Source organism: Capricornis sumatraensis, chromosome 17 (genome assembly GCF_032405125.1).
Source record: "Capricornis sumatraensis isolate serow.1 chromosome 17, serow.2, whole genome shotgun sequence".
NCBI lineage: Eukaryota > Metazoa > Chordata > Mammalia > Artiodactyla > Bovidae > Capricornis > Capricornis sumatraensis.
In genome coordinates, this window is record NC_091085.1 from 69,823,518 (window position 1) to 69,848,825 (window position 25,308).

The following is a 25,308-nucleotide window of genomic DNA, read 5'->3' on the forward strand; positions in this document are numbered from 1 at the left end:
AACTGCTCCTACACAGGGGCTGTGTAGCTGTCTTATTCAGAAAAGACTTAAGTGGTAATAATAGCAATGGGACGTGCTAGGCTTTGGATAAACTGCTGTCGTGTCTGCATTCGCTCAAATTAGAAAGAAGAAAGTGACTGCGAGTTAGTGGGAGTTCCAACATGCAGACTCGTTGCACGAAAAAGATCCCAAGACTGGGGGTGTTGGGGGCAGTCCATGATGGAACTATGCCAACATCCCTTGCCTAATTAATGCAAGAGACTTTTTAGACAGAAAACCCCGAAACTCAAAGAATATCTGAGAAACCAGGAAAAGCAAGACCAGGGCTGAAGTGTATCAAGCAAGGCTGAGAGGGAGGCTGGAAGGAGAAACTGGAAGCACACACTTTAACTGCACCCCGCCCCCCACCTTTCCCGGTCAGAAGACCACACCACCTCCAGAACCCGGCACGTTCTGGCACGGCTCCTGGGCTTAATTTAAAACAAAAGGAACATTTGTGGTCACTCTGCCGAAGTTTCAAGTGCTCTGCAGACTACAGCTGGAATCCCGATTACATTCAGGAGTCCTGTATGGGTATTGCCCCGACTAAACCTGCACAGGCGTGATGACAGAAATTTACCTTCTGTCTGTCTGGAACTGCTAGAAGGTTATTTTTGACTATGGTCGGCACTTGCCCTTAATCAGGGTCATTGTGAAAGAGTGCCCCCATCTCTCGCCCCACCCCTTAGTCATCGGCATCCTCGAGGGCTTAAGGAAGAGGGCCGGCTCCTTAGCAGGGGTCGCACCGTGTATTCCCCGTCTCCGCCGAACCCAGAGGCTGCTGGGAGCTGTGTGGACAGCAGAAGCCTCGATCCTGGGACGTGTGCAGGATGAACGACAGCTGCAGGGGACGCTGCTGGTCTCCTGGACAGGCCGAGCAGGTAGGTGGTGACGGGAGCTCTGCTTGGTACTAACACCCAAAAGTGAAGGTGAGGTAACACAGGCTAGAAAGGAGGCATTTATTAAAAACAATAACCACCAACATAACCAAACAGCCTTCAGTGGGACCTGAAGACATGATGGAGGAATGCAGTACGCTGATGGCCACATGCACCGCCTGCCTGTGAATGCCACACACTGCGACCTCCAGCCACAGGGCCCCCAACGCCCCCGGTTTCTACACAGGTCACCTGTCTCAGGAAGAGCCCTGGACAGTGGGCCCCTCTCCAGCCTGTGCTCGCAGGTGTACAGACCCGTCCCCAGCTTCTCTCGATCCAGATGGCAGGCAAGTCCCTCATCAGTCTTCGGACGCCACTCATATTAGTCACCGCCTGGATGCTGGCCCCCCAGGGGAGGCCGTAGCTGCAAACTCTGGCTGCCATTCCTGCAAAGGAGGGCCCGTCTCTGGGGAGCGTTTGACACTGTCCCCAGTACCCAGCTGTCACCATGGGAAACCAAGACTGCAATCACAACAGCAAGGACAGGCTCGTGTTGCTTTTTCCTTTTTTTTCTTAAAGGAGTGAGGGCATGGAAAATACAGCACACCAATGAAACAAAAGGCCAAAAAAAAAAAAAATACAAAAAAATAGAAAATAGAAAAATGTATTTACAAGTAGTACATTACTATGATCAGAAAGCACAAAGACACCTGCTGCTATAATACATGCATTGGTTCAGGAAACTACTGAAAACCCTGCGAGGAAGAAGCCGGTAAAAACAAAACAAAAAACGGGCCAAAAAGGTTGAACTTTTCATCCCTAATTTGCTACACTGATCAAAACCAAATGAGAGTCCCCTAGAGTCCATGAGTCTATCAGTACAAATACTATACTGGTTTTTAACTGCATGTTCAGTTGTGGAGGGAGAGACAGCAGCTTGTCTGTATACAAGGAAGCCAGCGTGAACTGCTCTACATGCTAGAAATTACAGCAAGCTCCTGTCCGCTACACAGCATGAGCTTAGCGGGTTTTAATTTCTGTTTATTCATATATATCTATGTGCATGTGGGTGTGTATGTACGTATAAAAACCGTGCCCTCGTTCACTGCCAACACGACGTCTGGGTGGACATGAACTCATTACAACAAATTCTTATGTGTATGTTGTAAGAAGTCACTCAATGTCTGTGGATTTAATAAGTCACTTCACACCACAGAAAATATTTAATAAATCCAAAAAAAGGAAAGAATATAACGACAGAAGAGCTTCTGTCTCAGTTCTCTGAAACTGAGTCCCCCACAGGAAACTGGTCCCAAAGTTCTTGAGGGTCCACTGAAGAAACCAGTTTGCTAAGGTTTCCATCCTTTTAGTGTTCAAAGGTGCAGAACGGCTCCTTGCCGTTGTCAGCGTCAACAGCCGCATCTCCGTCCCCCACAGGTAGCAGGCCCATAAAAGCCGGGGAGGGAGGAGCGCGGTGGGTGGCGGAGGACCTGTCACTCCAGGAGGGGCTCCACCTCTCTGGCGGCAGGAAGAGAAGGAGCCATGCAGGCTCCAGCACCTCGCTCCCGAAAATGCAAAGTCTGGGCACACGGCAGTCCTTAGACAGGTGCATCTCCGAGTACCAGGCCAGCTCTAAGAGGAAACAAACCACACGTTGACAGAGAAGGACTGAGAGGCCATTCTGGTCGCCCGCTGTGATCCATCATACTTCCAGGAATCGGGAGCTGCTGGACTTGGAGTGGAATGGCTCAGACCACATTCGCCGTAGGTCACCCTGGGAAAGACACAACTTTAGCCACATGTTTCAGATCGAGGCACACCTATCTATGTACAAGCCCTTCCTGACTCCTGACCTCAGAGCAGATTGATTCTGTGCAGAATCAAAGAACATTCACATTTTACTCATTGAAAAGCAACCTCCCAGTTCTTTGAAGAACTTGCTAGAAGGGCTCTAGGCCCTCCCCGAGCAGGAAAGGGCTCTGACTCTGTCCTGGGGGCAGTTCAACCACTCGTGAGTCAAATGATCCAGGCTCATACTTAACCTCTGTGTCTGCTTCCTCGTCTGTAAAACGTGGGTGATAGTATAAACTCTGTAAATCAGATAAAGCCCTCAGGTTTTACATTTCTTATTTCCAAACTTTAATGCAGAGTACTAAAAGAGCTATTAGGTGGCAATAGCATGCTGCTTTTAAGAGAAACAGGAAGTCTCTGCAACAGGGTTTTAGGGATTTCAGTTAACTAATCCATGACTACGTAGTGAGGGGTCTAACTCATTAGTATTTTCAGCCAATGGCTGTTAAAAATCTGGAAGAGGTTGCTAGTAGCAGGTTAGCAAAAACACACAAACACACACAAAGATCCCAAGATGAAGAGCTTAGGGGAATACCTCAAGCAAGGGGAATACCGAGCCAGGTCCAGGTCCAGTGCCCTATCATTGCTCTCACTGGCTTACACCTGCCTCTCTCACCTTTAAATAGGCCATCGTGAGGAGTGGCAATAAGGTAAACGGCACCAAATAGAGAAGGGCAGGCTGGGCTGCTCGGTGAATTCGAGACGCCACAGTCGCAGTGAGCAGACCTGCAGGGAGAGAAACGCTGGTGAGCAATGCCAAGCAGCCAGCCCGAGGGAGGAGAACCTCTGTCACCTGACGGCTTCGCGGCACAGCCCTGAGACTGTGCAGCTCCACTGTGACACTCCCTCCAGTGGCAGGGAGTGACATGCCCAGCTTGAGCAGGGAGAGAAACAGGGGGCAGCACAGCTTTTTAAAACTTAGAATTCCAAGGACCTGTAAGTGGCCCAAGTCCCTGGTTCCAGGCCTCATTTCAGCCCCAAGTGTGCCTGGTCTCCCGTCTCCCATATATACGATGACAGGCGTGTGGATGTGCTAAGTTGCGTCAGTCGTGTTCGACTCTTTGGGACCCCATGGACTGTAGCCCGCCAGGCTCCTCCGTCCACGGGATTCTCTGGGCAAGAATACTGGAGTGGGTTGCCATGTCCTCCTCCAGGGGAGCTTCCCGACCCAGGATGGAACCCCCATCTCTAATGTCTCCTGAATCGGCAGGAGGTGGGCTCTTTACCACTAGTGCCAACTGGGAAGCTGGATGAGGACAGACTTGGAGGCAAAAGACCTGGGTTCAAGTTCGAACCCTGCTGCTTATGACGCCGTGTGGCCCTGTACATCTCAAGCCTCAGAGCAGTGGCCCTGCCCCACTGGGAGCTGCTGGAGTGGAAATGAGCGCAGGCTAGGAAAGCGCCATGGAACTGTGCAGCGCTCCCTCAGCAGGAGGCACCGAGGTGAGCAAGGGGCTCCCCTCCCCTCGCTGTCACAGCTCACGCAGGGCGGACACACAACCGTCTCTCCCTTCCAGCCAGAACAGAGCTGGCTAGAGAAGCGCTAGCCGAGGGAGAGTCCAGGTCAGGGGTGGCGGAAGTGTCCAGGCAGATGAAGGGAAGTGTCTGTCAGACAGCACAGGAAACAGACGTGCCACCCATTAGACTCACGCTGAAGATGTGATTACGCACACACACTGCTCCATCACTGTGGGGTGGGTCTTCTCAGCTCTGAGGCCCGACCACACTTCTACAATGTCCTTCAAACACACTATTACCGGATAGGGAACGAGGCTGCTGGCCTCACCTCAGGGTCAGGAGTTTCCTTTCCCTTTGCGATTGTTTATAACAACAACTGGAGTGACTGCTCTTCTTCCTCCAGCATCTGCAGCTGCAAGATCTGGGAACTCCAGGGCTTGGAGGACAGTCAGGGAGGGGTTGCATGCAGCCTCCTAGGTCCTCTTACCTACAAAGTATCCGATGAGGGTGCAGTGAAAGTAGGAAACCTTCTGCATGCGCCCGGAGATGTTGGCAGGTCCAGAGGCGCCGCAGGAGTCACCGTTGGCTTGCTTCTTGTAGTTGTCGTAACGCAGGACAAAGCACAACAGGAGCCCAGGCATCACGATGTCTCCGATGCCCAACATAGAGAAGTGGCTGCCCGTGGAGCTGGAATGCAGTGCCACACGTCAGGGGTTTCACGCTCTACAACCCCACTCCTCCTCCTGCTCAAGGTCTGTTCGCTTTTTAAGAAGCCAAAGAATTTATCTGACGCCTGATGGCAATCGCTACTGGTTTAACAGCACTAGCTGTTAAGAGGGGTGTGGAGACTGACGCCACTGGAGTACTGGAAGAGTGGTCTGCAGCAGCAGCGCTGTGGGACAGCACCACCTTAAGTGGCTGCTGAAGCGTCCGTGCAGTGCTGCCGCCTCTAGAGATGTCGACTCACCATGTGTCATTCACTGCTGAGATTTCCAGTAAGCACCTGACTACTACCAGACATGGGAGATGAAAGCAGCACGTTAATTTTTCCAAGATTATAGTTCTAAGGACTCTGTAATTTTAGCATTAGCACATTTTTATAAATGTCTGAAAAGTAAAAAAAATAAAAGACCCGGAGCCTCCAGTTAATTCCCTCTAGTCGACTTTAAACTGCAGTACAGCAGTAATGCATGGCTGTTTGATAACATTAATCAATTATTAAAAAGCTGCACCCGCATCATTTAATGACCCAATTCTGGAAGTTGTCAGTACTCCTGTCCTGTCATCTGTAAGATGGAGATGATTCACAGCCCTTTCCTGGTTCCCATCGAATGCTGATGACAACAACCACCAAGCAGGGACGGAGGGGCAGAGGAGGGTGGGGTCCTCACCCTCCCGAGATGAGCCCACCCGTCCTACCTAGGGAAGACCAGCTTTCCAGGCAGAGACAGGCGCGGGACATCGCGCCCGACGTTGGGCCCCAGGTGGAGCTTCCGGGATAGGACGTCAAGGGGATTGTCAGCCGGCTGCGTGGCCACCTTCACCATGACGTTGCTATTAAAGATGTAGGCGGAGAAAAACACCTGCCAGGGGAGAGTCACCTTTACCAGAGGGAGCTGGAGGCACCCCGATCTCAGCACCAGCCCTCTGTTTCTGAGAGCAGTCTCAGGGCTGCAGCATCAGGCTTTTCAGACTGCACGCTTTGAGGAAAGAGAAGATCTCTGCTCTCGTGGGTGTTGCAGATTTCTTCTCTCCACACCCAGAGAGGGAGCCCTGAGCGCAGAGTTGGCCATGCTCCAGGGTAGAGAGCCTTGCTTCTCTCCAGGGTAGAGAGCCTTGTGCTCCCTCCTCACCCAAGAGTCACCTCTACTCTGACAAGTCTCCATGCACAGGCCTGCTCATCTTCCAACCATGCAGTGCTGGCCTGGAGGAGTGGTCTTGGACAGGAGGGGCCCTGGCCAGCAGACTTGGGGTAATGAGTGTATTTTTAGGAGTGAATGTTCCAGTCAGACCTGAAGGAGAGCAGCAGCTCCCGGGGAACACTCACCCAGAAGACATCGTAGATGAGAAGCCCTGAGAGAAGCAGGCAGGAGACCTTGAGGCTGGGCAGGCGGACGAAGGCGATCATGGCGACACAGAGACCCATGGCCAGGGCTGGGGAGGGGACAGCCGTCAGAGCGGAGCACAGGCGCAGCCTCCCTCCACACGCTCTTCAGCTCAGAGCCTAACAGGGCTTGTGAGGCCCTCAGCCCTACGCCCCAGGGGAGGTGCTTACACTCCTCTAGCGCAGCGTGCCCACCTCACCCCATTCTGACCCCCCAGTATTTGGGAAAACCCCTTTCCTCATGCTGGAGATGGTGGTCAGCTAAGACCCCCGGGGCTGTTTTGAATGATGAAGCTCTGGGCCAAGCCCAGCTCTCCCAGCTCTGTCTCCGGCCTCCCCACTACTTCACTGCACTGCCCCTACTCCCTTAAAGCCACACCCTAGACCACATCTTCTTCACTTCCTGAAGGACACTGTTCCAGTCAAGTCACTCTTTCATGCTCATCCTCCCCACCTGGGTCTAAGTAAAGGGGACAAGACAGAACTGCTCAATGACAGGGTTTTTCATGACTCCACACAATGTCATCCTATTGCTCATCTTCGAAGCAAGAAACCCTGCGCTCCTTTTCAACTTAACTCAACCTCCTCACGCACGCACAGGCTGCTGCTATCTGGGGCGCTCCTCTTTACGTCCCTGCACACCTCGGTCAGAAGTCCCCGCACTTCCTGCTTCGCTGTGTGTATCCTTCCTGTTTTCTCTCTCCCCCACTTACGCTCTTCACTGCCCTTGTCAAAAACCACCCCCAGCCTCAAGTCACGAGGTCCCCTTGTCTGTGATGGACCACTTCTGACTGAGGAGGCACGACACACACAGGCTATGCCGCAGGGGCCTGGCCTCAGGTCTCCTCTCGTGTTCCTATTCCTCCACCGACTCCTTCTCTCCGTCTGAGCTGAGCGATAACCTCTTTCCAACCATGCCAACCAAGTCTCCCCACCAGACTCCCAAGTTCCATGTTTGAAGAGGCAGCATGCATCCCATCTGACTACTTCAGAGAAGGTTCTCAGCACAAGTACGTTCAATGACAATCATGCCCACCAACTGACTAGCGCCACCAGCCAGTCACAGCCCCAAAACACTCTCAAGTATTCGAGCTGGCCTTTCTTCTTCATTCTTTCATTCAAGTCATCCTTAAAAAAATCTTACCTCCTCTTCTGGGTTCTCCTAAGGAACAGAGGTGATAACTTTCCCTCACTGCACGCTGCCTGAGAAAACCCAAGACTTTCCCTAATAGATTTACCAACAGACTTGACTTCTGGTTAAATGTAAATTAATCAAAAATGTCAGAGAGGTAAATTATTAATCTTTGCTGTTTAGTTACAATTATTTCTAATATACTCTTGATAGAATCTCTATCACCTTCTCCTTCTCAACCAGGAGGGCCAGAAACAAAGAAAAGGAGGCCAAGCCAAGCTGCAATGTTCTCTAAAAGGACTGTGTGACCTGGAAGGCCTTAAGCAGCACTCACATCCAAGACAGAAGCTTCCGGAAAGCTAATCTGGACGTGGACCAAGCGCCAGAGTCTAGCATTTTAAAACAAAACCAAACAAAAAAAAGATGAGTTGCTAGATTTCTGGGATCGAGCATTTTCTAATCCTAGGCAAACAGCAAGAGCTATAAAATGAGACATCTGTCTGTCAGGGCTCTTCTAGGCCCTGAACTGCTCAGGGGAAGTAGAGTATGAACCTGGCTCAATGGTCCTTGAACATGAGGAATGTGTGTACAAGATTCATCAGCCTTTGTAACATACCACACCACTTATTGGTCAAATTCTTTCAAGTCCTTCCAAATTTAAAAGGTTAATTTGTTAAGAGTAGGAAACTGAATAGGTAAAAAAGAAGCTATAGATTTAGTTCAAGAAAACTCTGTCAAGTACCTTCTTAATATTACTGCTTCTCAGAATAACTCTGAAAACAAGCTTCATGCCTCCCTCTTTAAAATAGCTACATTTAGCATTCTGTTTTCACTGTAAATTAACTTCAAAGAACAGGATTTAATTGAAAAAAAAAAAGCACACTCATTTAAAAGAAATCCACATTATCACTATCTACAAAATGATACCTGATTCTGCACAGAAGTCTGGAAAGACAGTTTGCACGTCAGGGGAGAACATATTTCAGAATGTTACAGATGCGTGGCTAGCAAGCTAGCTTTTCTTTAACAGCAGAAAACAAGTCACATACACATCAGACAATGATACATATGAGAAACAAACAACTAAAAGCTCAAAGGCTCTCTCTTTTTTAGGGAAAACTGTAAGCTTGGTCACAGGGACAATTTAACCAGTATAACCAGTAAGAGATCCTTATCATTTGGGGAAATAGCAAAAATGATAGAAAATGATATGTTTACAAGTTAGGGCCACTAAGGGTTTGGGGAGCCTAGATGAACACTAAAAAAAATTTTACATTTCACAATGAAATTTGTTTCTGATCTTGGTCTCTGGGAAAATAAAGCTTGCCCTTTATGGCCAATTTGTACTGACTCTAGTCAGGAGGCAAGAATCCCGCGGTGAGATGGCCCCGTCCCTGTCGAACAGCGTGTGGAGAGCCGCTGCCCCTACTTTCCTACAGAGAGTCTGATGGGGCTCTCCCCACCCTACCTGCGGCCGTGCGGTGAAGACCATTCAGCTGACTGCTCTCAAAACTGAGCTTCAGATGGCTGTGCAAATCAATTTATCTGGAAAAGAACGTCACCTTCCCTCATGCCAACCTCTTCTTTTTTAGAGGCACACTACTTTGGTATTTTCCTGTCCTACGTAATGCTCGAGGAGAGGAGAGAATGGAGTATGAAGGACACACTGCTTGCTGTTTTGAGGTACCTAATCTTTTAAAAACTGGGTCAGCAGCTTAGTAAACTTCAAATCCTTAGCAAACCCTGTAAACAGTATTATGTGTGTCCAGTTGTCGTTTAGTCGCTCAATCGCGTCCGACTCCTCTGTGGCCCCATGGACTGTAGCCTGTCAGGCCCCACTGTCCATGGGATTTCCCAGGCAAGAATACTGGAGTGGGCTGCCATTTCCTTCTCCAGGGGAATCTTCCCAACCCAGGGATCGAACTCATGTCTCCTGTGCTGGCAGGTGGATTCTTTACCACTGAGCCACCTGGGAAGCCCCAGTTCCATGGAAGCAGAGCCACCGACAGTCTGGAGTGGGATTACAGAGATTACAGAGAGCCTCAGACTACCCAGGGGCTAGAGGCTCCAAGGTTGTTTAAGCATCACCATCACCACACCAACTCTGAGTGCCAGGATGGAGACTAACCAGCCCCAGGCAGGTGACTGTGGTTTCCAGAGGTCTAGGTAAAACTGTAGTGGTTGGAGCTTTCCTCTGTGTAGATGAACTTAGGGCTGCCATTTATGGGAATGGGCGCTGTCATTTAAGGACATCATCATAGAACATTTTCTCTTAATATGTAGCTAACAATCATCCAAACTGTCAATTTATATGGGACTGAAATAATTCAGTTTAGATTTTAACCAACTAACCAACCTTTCCATCAAGTTCTTGCTAAGAAGTAGTAGAGGAGAAACGTCTGTCTGCTTCCTCATCAGGCAGCACTGGACTAGATGAGATTAAAGGGCTATAATCACAAAAGCAGCTGTGAGACTGACTTACTGACACTACTCTAATCAGTGACAGGACCAACACTCCTCAATTTTCTACAATACGTATTTTAAAGAGCAATTAGGTTCTATTAAAGTCTTTCAAAATCACCTACATGCTCAATTTCAATACTGCTTTTGGTTAACAAATCAGCCCTTGGAAGGAATCAGGAGTTAATGTTAGGAAAAGTCAAATGCAGGTTAATGGCTACATTACAACTACTAACTTCCAGTCTCTATAAAACAGTTCTTACCCTTCTGCTATAATCTGGCAAAGCCCTGCTGTGACTTTGGATGGAATTTCTTCTTCTCGACTTATTCTTTATCAACCTTCAGAAGCACTTAAGTTATCAACCACCAATTCACAAGGAAAGCACAGATACTTGAATCTGGGAAATTTAGCAGTTCGATAAACCACTTAAAAATTCTAAACACTGCACTTCAGAATGCATATTTATATGCGCAGTGGGTATTCAAGTAATGAAGCAAATGATCATAGTTAGTTTTTTTTTTTAATCAGGCAATGTATGGCACTACCACAAGAAATCAAGCCTGTCAGGAAATCAGTCTGTCACTACACAGACTGGGCCGGGTGATCGAGACTCTGACTTCCTATGGAGTCTGTATGTAAGTCTAAACTGCAACCTCAAGGAACTGCTTTTGAGTTCCCATTCTTGGTCTATGGTAGGCACTTAAAAAAAAAAAAAAAAAAAGGGCACTCAACAACAAGTATGACAGCAAGTATGCAGTCATATCCCAGGCTGCAGGTGCGAGGCCTTGTACCACAGCCACAGAAGCAGAGTCCAGAACCAAGGTCACCTCCAAAGCTAATTGATCCCCTTTGTAACCGTTGCCAAAAGCCCCTGATCATCGCTATCAGGCTTCCTGACTCCCAATTAGGCAAAGATGCCCATTCTAGTAAACACCCTGTAGCGCCCCAACCTGTCACCTAATGCCAACCTTCTGGCAGGAAGTTACTTTGTCTTCAGGCTATAAAAATTGGCTCTTAACTCACAAATACTGTCAACTGTCACTGGTCTGTCCAGAGGTCTGCCCACTGTGCTCACAGTGCCCACAGTATCTCTGCTCTTTGTTCTTAATACATTCCTTCCCTTCTGAGATGCTGTGTGTCTGGAAATTCTTTTCTGACCCGCACCTGGACAGCCTCAAATATATACAAACAAATTGTATAAAATCCTAAGCACGTATCTTTAACGTTTCACAGATTATCACCGGCAGAAACAGCAATTTGGCTTCAGACGTGCAGTTCTGTGGACATGCACAGGAACCCAGGCATGTAGAGCTACCCCCACACTCAGCAGAGAGCAGTGTGCCACCCCACAGAAGCCCTGTGCCCTTCCTTCACGGTCACACCCTGCCCTGTGCTGAGACAGCACCGAGTGACAGCTCCGCTGCAGGTGTGCCATCCTCCGAGCTGCAGGGACACGGTGCCTGGCAAGAAGAGGAGCCCTCAGACCTGGCAGTACCTTCAAAGAGCTCTGCTCCAAGGCCTGGATTAGCCTTGTGGCTGCCTGGAATGGGTTAGAAGAAGTGCCGCCCATACCCATATCTGCCTTCCAAATTCCCCCCTTTAAAAAATTCTTTAGATAGTGCTGATACACATTACAACATGGATGAGCTAGAACAGTGTAAAACTGGCTGTAGCATTTCAACTTCCTTCCCTTCTGAAACACCGAAAGAAAGCAAAGGGTGAACAGACTTCGTGGGGCAAGGCAGTTAGATAAAATCTCATGAGATTAGTGAAGTGAGCTGTGAAAATGAGAGAAGGAATGAATGAAAAAGGAGGTGAAGATGGTTACACGGTCTTAAATCAAGAAGAGACTAAAAAGGTCACGTCTCTGAAATTCTTTCCTCTTCTGTAAAATAAGAACAACAGTACCTACTTCAAAGAGCTGTTTTCAGGATTTCATGAAAAAATGTAAAACAGCAGCTCAATGTTAGCTATTATTACCCTGTATATAGTGATATAGACATGTACTTATATCAATACACTATTATATATTCCTCATATTTATATAATATGGATATATTATAGTATAATCCCATTTATATTAAGAAAGTACAAAAATCTGTACTCCATTTCTCACAGTAGCATTATTCACAACAGTCAAAAAAGTGAAAACAACTAATGAATGGATACATAAAACTGATGCATTTATAAAATTAAACAATATCTGGCCATAAAAGGGAACAGAGGAGTGCTGATGTATGGTATAACATGGATGAACCTTGAAAACATTATGCTAAGTGAAAGAAGAGACAAAAAAGGTCATATATGATGTCACTTATGCAAAATGTCTGTAAGAGACAAACTCACTGAAACACAAAGTAGACGAGGGTGTGTCTGGGGCTGGGGTCGGGCAACGGGGAGGTGACTGCTAATGGGTGTGGGTTTTGGAGGGTGGGTGTTAAAATGCTCTAAAAGTGGTGGCTGCCCAACTCTGATTATACTGAAAACGATTGAATTGTACACTTTAAATATATAAATTGTATGATATGTGAATTACATCTCAAAAAAGCTGTTATTAGAAAATATCTTAAGAGTGTGGGTAAAAACTGATACAAAACACCATCTCTGGACACCTAATAATTCATGGTAATCAGAAGTAATGTATTACTAAAACACAGAAAGTAGAGGAAGAGAGGACAAATTTAACCATAAACGATATTACAATTTGAACTTGTCACCCAGTAGTTACTTACCATCCATGAGAAGCCAATGGCCAGTGAGAACCCAGATGAGGACGAGCATGACAGACAGAGAGAATGACAGTAACTCAGCAGCAGTGAAACGTCCACAGCAACCAAAGGAAATCCTGGGAAACATACAACATTGACTGGACTAACAGACAGTAAATTATGTTCAGTAAGCAAACTCTCCTTTGGTTCTTCGTGATTAGAATCTGTGATGGCCAGATTAAAGTGGGAGGCAATACCGAGATACCCAGAAATCCAAAATACCCAAATTGCTTTGGAAGAAACTATAGAAAGTTCAGAAGGATTACATTTCTGCACCCATTAGATAATGTACCTTTTATCCCAGATAACCAACATGGGTATTGAGAAGTTTAAAGTGATAATATCAATATTTGAAAAATCTAAATACAGAGAAATTTCTAATTCTTATGAGGAAAACAAAATGAGCAAAGTGAACAATTCAATTCATTAACCAAAGATGAATAAAATTAAGGTAGTCCATCTATTTGGTTATCACTAATTCCTGGGAAAATCAGCCACCACAAGCGACTGATTTTCTAAGAACATATGCATCTCCATTAGCACAGCACTTTGTTTCCATGAAGCAACAGCTTTAGGAGTTAAGGTGTGAACACTGGAATTAAACCTAAGCGGCTAGTATATATCTAGGTCATCAAAGACAAAAGAGAAAGAATGTCTGAGTCAAGCACTATTTTCATATTCTATTAACAAGTAAAGGGATAAAAAAAACTGCTCATCTTTAAATAATCTAAGCAAGGAAGCATACTGCAATGACTCTGACTTCCTAAGATTTGTTTAGATTTCCTCTGCTATGAGAAGGTGCAAAAAGAAGTATCATTTTCCAGCTTTAAAAAATCAAACATCTCATTTTCTAGCCTCCTGCCATTTTCGTGCTTCAGTCAGTATCAGAAAATGTGCTCTTAATATTGCTATCACGCACAAAGAAAAAAACATACACACTTATAGTTTAGAGGAAAATCCCAAGTCCTTACTTGTTCTGAGGTGAACAAGGCCTCGTTAAATACTGGCACATCGGGAGAAGAAGAAAAGCAAAAGCTATCGTTGCAAGAACTAAAGAAAGAAAATGTATCGTTAATTTTTTTGTTGTTTAATGTTTTACTAATCATAAGAAACATGGCATGACTTACAGAAATAATGATTGCCTACAATAGTTTCCTCCACAAATGCATACAATAATATTAATTAACTAGAGAAAAGAACAGTGTCCTTCTTTAGCAGCGCACAGATAAACTCTTTGCATTCCTGATTTGAGGTAGGGGTAGCACTGGCAGGTTTTCTCTTTCTTGTCTGTCTCAACAAGAAATGATAAACGGCAGGCCAGAGTATGATCTAACAAGGCTAGCAACTTAAAAATTAATTTATTTTAATTGGAGGCTAATTACTTTACAATATTGAAGGCGAGCATTTTGATGTTTTACATTGATACATGTCCACCATCAACCATCTTGAAAACTGATCAGACAGGTGACAGTCGAATTACTGTGATTAGCTCTCAGTGTTTCTATCTGCAGAAACATGCATGGGTAAGGGCTGCCAACAACCACTCTACCAAACTGGACCTTCTGGTAACTTATCAGACAAGGAGTCACAGCCAAAGCAATTCTGCTCTGGTGCCACAAAGTTCTTGAGTTTTTAACCCCTAGCCTTTCGTCCAGACTGAGTTGGCAAGTTGGAACTGATGACAGAGGTATCAAGTGGTTCAGGGAGGGGTGGGGAGGTTGGGGAAGGCAGACTTAGGGAGAAAGAAGACTTAGGAAGAAAAACTTGCAAAAGAGTGGTATATAAATCTTAATTTTTGAATGGTGATTTTTAAAAACGTTAAAAAGTTTCCTTTTAAGGTTGAGACTAGATAGCAGAACTCATTTACCTGCTGTACATATTGTAAAAACTACTTGAACTGAGTCAAAGAAGAAGAACATTACTAGGAGAGAGACAGATGCTCCAATTGGAAGGAACAGGGCCTGGGTAGAGTCAATGGTCTGGATACCTGAAAGAGAAAGGGGCATATTAACAGCTTACGTAACAGGCTCTACACCCATGGACTGAAATACATTAACTGATCAAGGTGCAGACAGCTCTAGGGATTAATACATATGATACAGAACACCGAGGCCCTCGGATTCTTTGCTAGGAAACGAGACTACGCGCTCCTCGCTGTCCTCGTCACGCCTTCACTATAGCAGGAGCTCGACTCCTGCTCTGCACCTGTATGCTGTGCTCTTCCAGTGATCCAAGATCACCACTTCATTCACATTCACCTTCTCCAGGAGAACCCCTTACTAACTTGACCCACTGCTGCCCATCTTGTCTCTCTCTCTAGTCTCTTTGTATATGGAGGTCAAAATGACTTCACCACTGGTGCTTACTCTGACCTACTGACAGCAGATGCTGGTTCAGAAGGGACTCTGAGGCTATGTTAAAGGTCCATAAGAAAAAGTACCTGCTTGAGGTATAGGGTGGAAAGTGGCATTTGCTGTCTTAGCACTTTATTAACACCTTGGGGGTATTCTGGCCCAATGCTTATGCAACAGCTTGAGTACTAACTCTTTTTGCAACTTTCAAAATATTTAATAAATGTCAAGTGAATGTAGGTACCCAATATCAATCTCTTAATATTATCAAGTCTCCTTATTTCTAATTTAGTACCTTCTATAACAAGCATTACCAACTTTCTAGTACAATTCACATACCATAAAATTTACCAGTATTAAGTAATTCAGTATTTTTTTTGGTAAGTTTATCAAGTGTAAAGCTACCCAGGTGGCACTAGTGGTAAAGAACCCGCCTGCAAATGCAGGAGACATAAGAGACTGTGGTTTGATTCCTGGGTCCAGAAGATCCCCTGGAGGAGGAAATGGTAACCCACTCCAGTATTCATGCCTGGAGAATCCCATGGCAGAGGAGCCTGGCGGGCTACAGTCCACGGGGTCGCAAAGAGTTGGACACAACTGAAGTGACTTAGCAGCACCAAGTGTGAAAGGATCACTATGATCTAGTTTTAGAATGTCCTCATCTCAAGAAGATCCCTCATGCCAGTAAACTGTTAATTTTCCTTCCCATCTCTTGCCCCAGGAAACCACTAATCTATTTTCTATCTCTCTATATTTGTCTTTTTGGAAATTTCATATAATTGGATTTTTAAAATAGTAGTTTTTTTATCTGGCCTTTTTTACTTAACAATGTTTTGATGTGCATCTACGTTGGAGGATGTTTCAGTAATTCATTCTTTTTAATACTGAATAGTATTCCATTGCATGGACATACTGTATGCTGTTTATCCCATTAACTAGTTTATTGATCTTTGAGTTGCTTCTACTTTTTTGGCTATTATGAATAATGCTGCTAAAAACTTGCCATATAGCATACTTATGTTTCTTCAAAGCAAACATCCTTTAAAATCTGAAATACCAGAGGAGATACAACAGTTCTACAAGTACTGCAAGTAGCTATCTTTAACAGTCACTAAATGAATTTATGACCAACACCTACAAAATTATCAGTCTCACCAAAGGACTTAAATGAAGTTACAAGCAGACAGACACCCATCTATCTTGCTTGTCTTTAAGAAAATAAAGAATCTTGGCTGCAAGCTTTGAGGCACGAATTAAAAGGAATTCACAAGAAATCTGTAGCTCAGATTCAGAACATAAAACTTTAACAAATTATACCATACAGATTTAACTGTATTATTATACCAACTGTAATCCTTAAACCCAGTAAATTATCATTGGGGTTATAGAAAGAATCAAATTAAGACCACTACATGTAGACAGTTAATTGTCAAAAAATGCCTTACTATTATTGGTGCTGTTGCCATTGAAAGACCCAGAAGAACTGTTACTGTCTTTCTCCTTATCTTGGTTTTCAAAGTCCATATTAAGGGACCTGTGGGGAAAATTGTATAGGTAAGTTTTAGTTTCAAGAAAGAAGTAGATCAGAAAAGTCAGTAATGAGACATAGTTTTAAATGTTAAAGCACTAGGAAAGAAAGGAAGATTTCTTTTGAACAGCTCTGCAAAACAGTTCTCCATGCTAGTTCAAGAGTTTTCCTGACAGCAGATAAAAGCACTCCAGCCGTATCTCTGTACACATCTTTAATTATTTCTGTATGAGAAATACCTAGAAGGAGAAATACTGGGTCAAAAGGCAAGCACAATTTTGAAACTTTTACATACCACACAACTGCTTCTAAAAAGGGTGGACCAATTTACTCTCAGAGCAGTGCATGAGAGTGAGAGAGTCAATTCCAAGCAGGTGGATAAGAAGTCTGGGGTCCCCGAGGAGGAGAAAGGGGTCTGGGGCTCTTAAGGAGGAGACAGAGGTCTGGAGTTCTCAAGGAGGAGAAAAGGACAAACATTTTTTTCTTTAAGCCCAGAGCTGATGATTGCACAACAAAACTCATCTTGCTTAAGGATATATGTTTTCCCTTAAACTGTACCAATGACTATATAACAACAACATATCTTGCTCAAGAATTTGTTTCTCCTTAACAAGAACCTTCTGACTAATCTTGTTATTTTAAAATTTGTATACTGTTAGAGTGGGTCTGGTAACACCTTTCTATTGTCAGTTCTAATCTTGTTAACTTAAGATGTATGCTTTAGGAGTAGGTCTGGTAGAAAGTATGTAAGGCCTTGCTAAGACTATGGACCGGGTGCTCTCCGACCCCCTTCTGATGTCTGCGTCAGAAGATTTCTCTGTCCCTACTTCACTTTAATAAAACTCAGCTACACAAAAGGTCTTGAGTGATCAAGCCTGGTCCCTGGTCCCAAAGCTAAATCTTCGGAGATCACAAATTCGACATCGTACACTGTCAGCTATCAAGAGCACCTGTTTCTCTTCACCGTATCAGCTCTCCCTCAGCAGCAACATGTATTGAGTTACTGCTGTATCCGGGAGTGTTTTAGGTACTGGAGAGAAACAAGTAGAGAGAAAAACAGGCTCTCATGGATTTTATATTTGAAGAGCAGGGAGACTGACAATAAACAAGAAAAATTAAATACTGTGTATGATATGTTAACAGCTAAGGAATAAGGCAGGAAATGGAGAGGGTAGACCTGAAATTTTAAATGGGGCATGCAGGGCTCATCGGTACTATCTCTGAGTCAAGACTGGAAGAAAGTAGACACATTCAATCTGGGGGACTAAAAATGCTGTACATGTCCTAATTTAGAATCCTTTAACCACTACACAATTTTATGTACTGACCTTGCCCATTTCTTTCTCTTTGTTTGAACTGTTCAAGTCCTTAGCTCATTTTCTACTACTGCCTTCATTTAAAGTGTCTGTGTGTCCAAAAGAACTTCCTGTGATGGTGGAAATGCCCTGTACCCTGCACTGACCTATTTGGTAGACATGAGCCCATTAACACTTGAAACATGCGAGTACAACTTAATGACTGAATTCTGCATTCCATTTCATTTTAATTAATCTAAATTTAAATAATTTGAGAGCTAAAACTATAAAACTTGGGACAAAATCTTTGTGACCTTGAATGTGGCAGTGGATTCTTACCTATGACACCAAAAAACACAACTGAAAAATTGATAAATTGGACTTCAACAAAATTAAAAACCTTGTGAGCACCAAGGAACACTTTCAAAAAAAAAAAAAAAGAGAGAACCGCAAAAGATGGGATAAAATATGTGCTCTTATGTATCTGAGAACATTTAGAATATAGAAAGAACCCCTCCAATTCAATAACAGACAACCCAAATAAAAAGTGGGCAGACAGTGAATAAATCTCTTACCAAAGAAGATAAGCAAATGGTCAGTGAGAACATGAGAAGTTCTTGAACAACACTGGTCATCAGGGAAATATAAGTCAAAATTACAATGAGGTACCACAGCCTTGTCTAACTCAATGAAACCAAGCCATGCCTGGCGGGGCAACCCAAGACGGGCGGGTCATGGTGGAGAGGTCTGACAGAGCCTGGTCCACTGGAGAAGGGACTGGCAAGCCAATTCAGTATTCTTGCCTTGAGAACCCCATGAACAGTATGAAAAGGCAAAATGATAGCATACCAAAAGAGGAACTCCCCAGGTCAGTAGGTGCCCAATATACTACTGGAGATCAGTGGAGAAATAACTCCAGAAAGAATGAAGGGATGGAGCCAGAGCAAAAATAATACCCAGTTGTGGATGTGACTGGTGATAGAAGCAAGATCCAATGCTGTAAAGAGCAATACTGTATAGGAACCTGGATGTCAGGTCCATGAATCAAGGCAAATTGGAGGTGGTCAAACAAGAGATGGGAAGGGTGAATGTCAACATTCTAGGAATCAGCAAACTAAAATGGACTGGAATGGGTGAATTTAACTCAGATGGCCATTATATCTACTACTGCGGGCAGGAATCCCTCAGAAGAAATGGAGTAGCCATCATGGTCAACAAAAGAGTCCGAAATGCAGTACTTGGATGCAATCTCAAAAACGAGAGAATGATCTGTTCGTCTCCAAGGCAAACCATTTAATATCACAGTTATCCAAGTCTATGCCCCAACCAGTAACGCTGAAGAAGCTGAAGCTGAACGGTTTTATGAAGACCTACAAGACCTTTTAGAACTAACACCCAAAAAAGATGTCCTTTTCATTATAGGGGACTGGAATGCAAAAGTAGGAAGTCAAGAAACACCTGGAGTAACAGGCAAATTTGGCCTTGGAATGTGGAATGAAGCAGGGCAAAGACTAATAGAGTTTTGCCAAGAAAATGCACTGGTCATAGCAAACACCCTCTTCCAACAACACAAGAGAAGACTCTACACATGGACATCACCGGATGGTCAACACCGAAATCAGACTGATTATATTCTATGCAGCCAAAGATGGAGAAGCTCTGTACAGTCAACAAAAACAAGACCGGGAGCTGACTGTGGCTCAGATCATGAACTCCTTATTGCCAAATTCAGACTTAAATTGAAGAAAGTAGGGAAAACCTCTAGACCATTCAGGTATGACCTAAATCAAATCCCTTATAACTATACAGTGGAAGTAAGAAATAGATTTAAGGGCCTAAATCTGATAGATAGAGTGCCTGATGAACTATGGAATGAGGTTCGTGACATTGTACAGGAGACAGGGATCAAGACCATCCCCATGGAAAAGAAATGCAAAAAAGCAAAATGGCTGCCTGGGGAGGCCTTACAAATAGCTGTGAAAAGAAGAGAGGCAAAAAGCAAAGGAGAAAAGGAAAGATATAAGAGTCTGAATGCAGAGTTCCAAAGAATAGCAAGAAGAGATAAGAAAGCCTTCTTCAGCGATCAAGGCAAAGAAATAGAGGAAAACAACAGAATGGGAAAGACTAGAGATCTCTTCAAGAAAATTAGAGATACCAAGGGAACATTTCATGCAAGGATGGGCTTGATAAAGGACAGAAATGGTATGGACCTAACAGAAGCAGAAAATATTAAGAAGAGGTGGCAAGAATACACAGAAGAACTGTGCAAAAGAGATCTTTACGACCCAGATAATCATGATGATGTGATCACTAATCTAGAGCCAGACATCTTGGAAAGTGAAGTCAAGCAGGCCTTAAAAAGCATCACTACGAACAAAGCTAGTGGAGGTGATGGAATTCCAGTTGAGCTATTTCAAATCCTGAAAGATGATGCTGTGAAAGTGCTGCACTCAATATGCCAGCAAATTTGGAAAACCCAGCAGTGGCCACAGAACTGGAAAAGGACAGTTTTCATTCCAATCCCAAAGAAAGGCAATGCCAAAGAATGCTCAAACTACCACACAATTGCACTCATCTCACATGCTAGTAAAGTAATGCTCAAAATTCTCCAAGCCAGACTTCAGCAATACGTGAACCGTGAACTCCCTGATGTTCAAGCTGGTTTTAGAAAAGGCAGAGGAACCAGAGATTAAATTGCCAGCATCCGGTGGATCATGGAAAAAGCAAGAGAGTTCCAGAAAAACATCTATTTCTGCTTTACTGACTATGCCAAAGCGTTTGACTGTGTGGATCACAATAAGCTGTGGAAAATTCTGAAAGAGATGGGAATACCAGACCACTTGACCTGCCTCTTGAGAAATCTGTACGCAGGTCAGGAAGCAACAGTTAGAACTGGACATGGAACAGACTGGTTCCAAATAGGAAAAGGAGTACGTCAAGGCTGTCACCCTGTTTATTTAACTTCTATGCAGAGTACATCATGAGAAACGCTGGACTGGAAGAAACACAAGCTGGAATCAAGATTGCTGGGAGAAATATCAATAACCTCAGATATGCAGATGACACCACCCTTATGGCAGAAAGTGAAGAGGAGCTAAAAAGCCTCTTGATGAAAGTGAAAGAGGAGAGTGAAAAAGTTGGCTTAGAGGTCAACATTCAGAAAACGAAGATCATGGCATCCGGTCCCATCACTTCATGGGAAATAGATAGGGAAACAGTGGAAATAGTGTCAGACTTTATTTTTGGGGGCTCCAAAATCACTGCAGATGGTGACTGCAGCCATGAAATTAAAAGACGCTTACTCCTTGGAAGGAAAGTTATGACCAACCTAAATAGTATATTCAAAAGCAGAGACATTACTTTGCCGACTAAGGTCCGTCTAGTCAAGGCTATGGTTTTTCCTGTGGTCATGTATGGATGTGAGAGTTGGACTGTGAAGAAGGCTGAGTGCCAGGAGATCCAACCAGTCCATTCTGAAGGAGATCAACCCTGGGATTTCTCTGGAAGGAATGATGCTAAAGCTGAAGCTCCAGTACTTTGGCCACCTCATGAGAAGAGTTGACTCACTGGAAAAGACTGATGCTGGGAGGGATTGGGGGCAGGAGGAGAAGGGGATGACCGAGGATGAGATGGCTGGATGGCATCACGGACTCGATGAACGTGAGTCTGAGTGAACTCCGGGAGATGGTGATGAACAGGGAGGCCTGGCGTGCTGCGATTCATGGGGTCGTAAAGAGTCGGACACGACTGAGCGACTAAACTGAAACTGAACCACTACATACCAATTAGGAGGGCTGTGACCAAAGCATCAGATAACCACCAAGGGTCAGCAAGGCTGTGAAGCATCACACACTTCAGGTGGGGCTGTCAACTGCTGCAGCCATTGCAGAAAATACTGTGGCGATTTTCAATTTCTTTAGCGAGTACAGGCCTACTCAGGCTACCTGTTTCTCGAGTGACTTTGGGCATAGATTGTGATTTATAGATACATCAAAAATTTATCCATTTCATCTGAGTCATCAAATTTATTGGCATAAAGTTGTTTATGGTCATCCCTTATTATCCTTTTAATATTTGTGCACTCCAGTAATATCACCTCTTATCCCTGATATTACGTCTGTGTCTTCCTTTTTTCCCCAGGTTAGTCTGGCTAGAGGGGTACCAACTTTATTGATTTTTTTTTTTTAATCAGCTTTTAGTTTCAGCCATTTTTCTCCACAGAGAAAATCTATTTGATATACTTTGGCTCTGATCTTTATTCTTTCCTTCTGTCTACTGAATACAGTTTAATTTGCTCCATTTTCCTGGTTTAGTCAGAAATGGTAAAAGGTTTAAGTCATCGATAACTTTTTCCTCTATTCCAATCCAGGTATTTGGAGCTACAATTCCCCTTGCTTTCGCAGCAGTCCATAAATTTGGTATGTTTTCACTTTAATTCAAAATATTTTCCAATTCCTTCTTGAAGTCTTGATACATGGAAGAGTGTTACTTTTTGTTTCCAAACATCTGGGGATTTTCCAGAGCTTTCTCTGCTCAATCCAGTTGTGATTTGTTAGGAATCAAATGTTTGGATCCCCGAAAAGATTCATTTGTGGAAGTCCTAACCCTCAATGTGGTGGATGGTATCTGGTGATGGAGCCTTTGGGAGGTAATTTTCCTAAGGTCCTGAGCGTGGGGCCCTCCCAGTAGAAGCAGTATCCTTCTAACAGATCTCTCTCTTCCTCTGTCGTTTCCCTCTCTCCCTTCCAGAGCGAGCGTACGCCCAAGAAAGACCATGCACGTGAGCGCCTGGTAGGAAGGTGGTCACCTGCAAGCCACGGAGACGGCTCTCCAGAACCCAACCATGGTGGCACTCTGACCTTAGATTTCCATCCTCCAGAACTATGAGAAAAATTTCTGTTGTTTAAGTTACCCAGTCTATGGTATTTTGTTATGGCAACCCCAGCAGACTAACAGAGATCAGCGTTCATACTTTGTATGCCTTGAATCCTTTTACTGAGACCTTTTTTTAATGTCCCCAAATACATCCTATCCTGGTAAATATCCCACATATACTTGAGGAACATGTGTATTATTACATTGCTGAAGTGTTCAATAAATGCCAGCTTGGCCTGGTTGAGAACATTGCTTAAGCCACTATAACCTTAATGATATTCTGCCTACTTTGTTCTTTCGATTATTGAGAGAGAGGTACTGGAATCTTTAGCTACATCTGTGCATTTGTTTTATTTTTCCTTGAAGCTATATCAGCTTTTGCTTCATGTATTTTGAAAATCTCCTGCTGGATGTGTAAACATTAGGGATTACCATGTCTTGTTGCTTAACTGACCCCTTCTGTCATTATGAAACAAGGCTTTCTGTCTGTAGCAATATTACCTGCTCTGAAAGTTGCTCTGTCTGACATCAGTATAGCCACTCCAGCTTTCTTTGGATGAGTATAAGTTTTATCTTTTCCCAACCTTTATCCTAAATCCTTCTTCTGGCTTTATAGTGTACTTTCTGCAAGTATCATGTAATTGGATCTTACTTTTTTATGCACTCTACCAACTCTTGTCTTCTAATTGGGGTTTTTAGGCCAATTTCACTTAATGTGATTTTTGTTATGATTAGGTTGGAGACTACGTTTTTGGTTGCTGCCCCCCTGTACCTGCCTTCTTTTGGATTAACACAGTATTTTTTAATGACTCTGTTTTATTTCCTTTGTCGTCTTATTATCTATAACTCTTTGTTCTTTTATTTTAGTGGCTGTTGTAAAGTTTATAGTGTACATCTTTAATCAACACAGTCTACCTTCAAGTTATATGGCAATAGTTCATTTATAGTATTAAAACCTGACAACAGTTTACGTTTATTTCCCTCAACCCTTGTACTATTATTACCATGCATTTTATTTTTACATGTCATACCATGAACTCCATGTTATATTATTACTGTTTATATAATCCATTATCTTTTATAAGGAATTTTAAATAAGGGGAAAAAAATCTTTTGTATTTATCACTGTAGTCAATTTTTCTCTTTTTTTTGGCCTTGCCCTGTCAAACATTATCATGTGTCACTATTACACAAAACAGAAGTCTGGCTAAATGAGGGTGTGAGGATCCATATATTTGCTCAAACATGAAGATACATGTATTCCAGCTTTCTAAAACAAGATCCATGGACCTAGGATTAACAGATCCCAGGCTACTGTGACTGGGGTCCAGTAATGGTTAACCACACTACAGAGCTGTCATTTCACAAATTAATCTTCATTCAATAATATGCCAAGGATATATTTCCACATCAATACATACAACTCCTTTTCATTAAAAAAAAAAAGGGGGGGGTACTTCCTGGTGGCACAGTGGATAAGAATCCACCTGCCAATGCAGGAGACACGAGTTCAATCCCTGGACTGGGAAGGTCCCACACGCCAAGGAGCAACTAAGCCCGTGCGCCACAACTACTGAGCCAGTGCCCTAGAGCCCAGGAGCCGCCACTACCAAGCCCACGCACCCTAGGACCTGTGCTCCAAGGAAAAGCCACCGTAACGAGAAGCCAGCACACAGCAATAAACGGTAGCCCCCGCTTGCTGCAACAAGAGAAAACCCTCACAAAGCAATGAAGACCCAGCACCCAAAAATTAATTTTAAAAACTTAAAAAAAGCCAAGAATACTTCTCCTTGAGTTAACTTGATCTGATACCATTTTTGGCTCAATTCCTGCCTTACTAGAGACAAGCAGTAAGAAAAGCAACCTTTTACAGGCAGATGATAGTTTTGATCTTGAACTGCTGCTGCTAAGTCACGTCAGTCGTGTCTGACTCTGTGTGACCCCACAGACTGCAGCCCACCAGGCTCCTGTCCCCGGGATTCTCCAGGCAAGAATACTGGAGTGGGTTGCCATTTCCTTCTCCAGTGCATGAAAGTGAAAAGTGAAAGTGAAGTCGCTCAGTTGTGTCTGACTCTTCGCGACCCCATGGACTGTAGCCTACCAGGCTCCTCCGTCCATGGGATTTCCCAGGCAAGAGTACTGGAGTGGGTTGCCACTGCCTTCTCCAAGTGATCTTGAACTGGGTGGGGTATAACCAACAACTGAGTCTGCCAGATAAATAGTGACAGAAAGAATGACAATTGATCAACATTCTTCAAATTTAAGCTGATACACAAGTACAAATCCCACTGTGCATTTTTGGGTCACTTTGATGTATTGGGTTAGCCAAGAAGTTCATCTGGGTTTTCCCATAACATCTTATGGAAAAACTCTAACAAATTTTTTGCCAACCCAGTAGTTTGATTCAAATACTACATCGGGAAGTAGTTTTACATTCTGAGTGCTTTACTAAGGCTTTATTGGGGTGGAGGTGGAGATCTAGTGATATTTGCTCTAAATGTTTTTTCAGGCTAAAACTGATTCAGCTGTAAAGAATAGAACTTAGGAAATCAACTTTTAGTATCTTTA

The 25,308-nt window shown here is 44.0% G+C and overlaps 1 protein-coding gene across 1 annotated transcript in view; it reads right to left on the reverse strand.

The window, feature by feature from the left end:
- Positions 1 to 1,552: 1,552 nt before the first annotated feature.
- Positions 1,553 to 25,308, reverse strand: part of SPPL3 (signal peptide peptidase like 3) — a 99,122-nt gene continuing 75,366 nt past the window's right edge. Inside the window, exons 3-11 of the mRNA XM_068989897.1 lie at positions 16,488 to 16,576; positions 14,559 to 14,678; positions 13,663 to 13,741; positions 12,656 to 12,768; positions 6,274 to 6,380; positions 5,646 to 5,809; positions 4,714 to 4,913; positions 3,385 to 3,494; positions 1,553 to 2,691 (exon numbers count right to left, since the gene is read on the reverse strand). Of these exons, the coding sequence (XP_068845998.1) occupies positions 2,620 to 2,691; positions 3,385 to 3,494; positions 4,714 to 4,913; positions 5,646 to 5,809; positions 6,274 to 6,380; positions 12,656 to 12,768; positions 13,663 to 13,741; positions 14,559 to 14,678; positions 16,488 to 16,576 (1,054 nt within the window). The 3' untranslated portion in view covers positions 1,553 to 2,619. The remainder of the gene's footprint in view (positions 2,692 to 3,384; positions 3,495 to 4,713; positions 4,914 to 5,645; positions 5,810 to 6,273; positions 6,381 to 12,655; positions 12,769 to 13,662; positions 13,742 to 14,558; positions 14,679 to 16,487; positions 16,577 to 25,308) is intronic.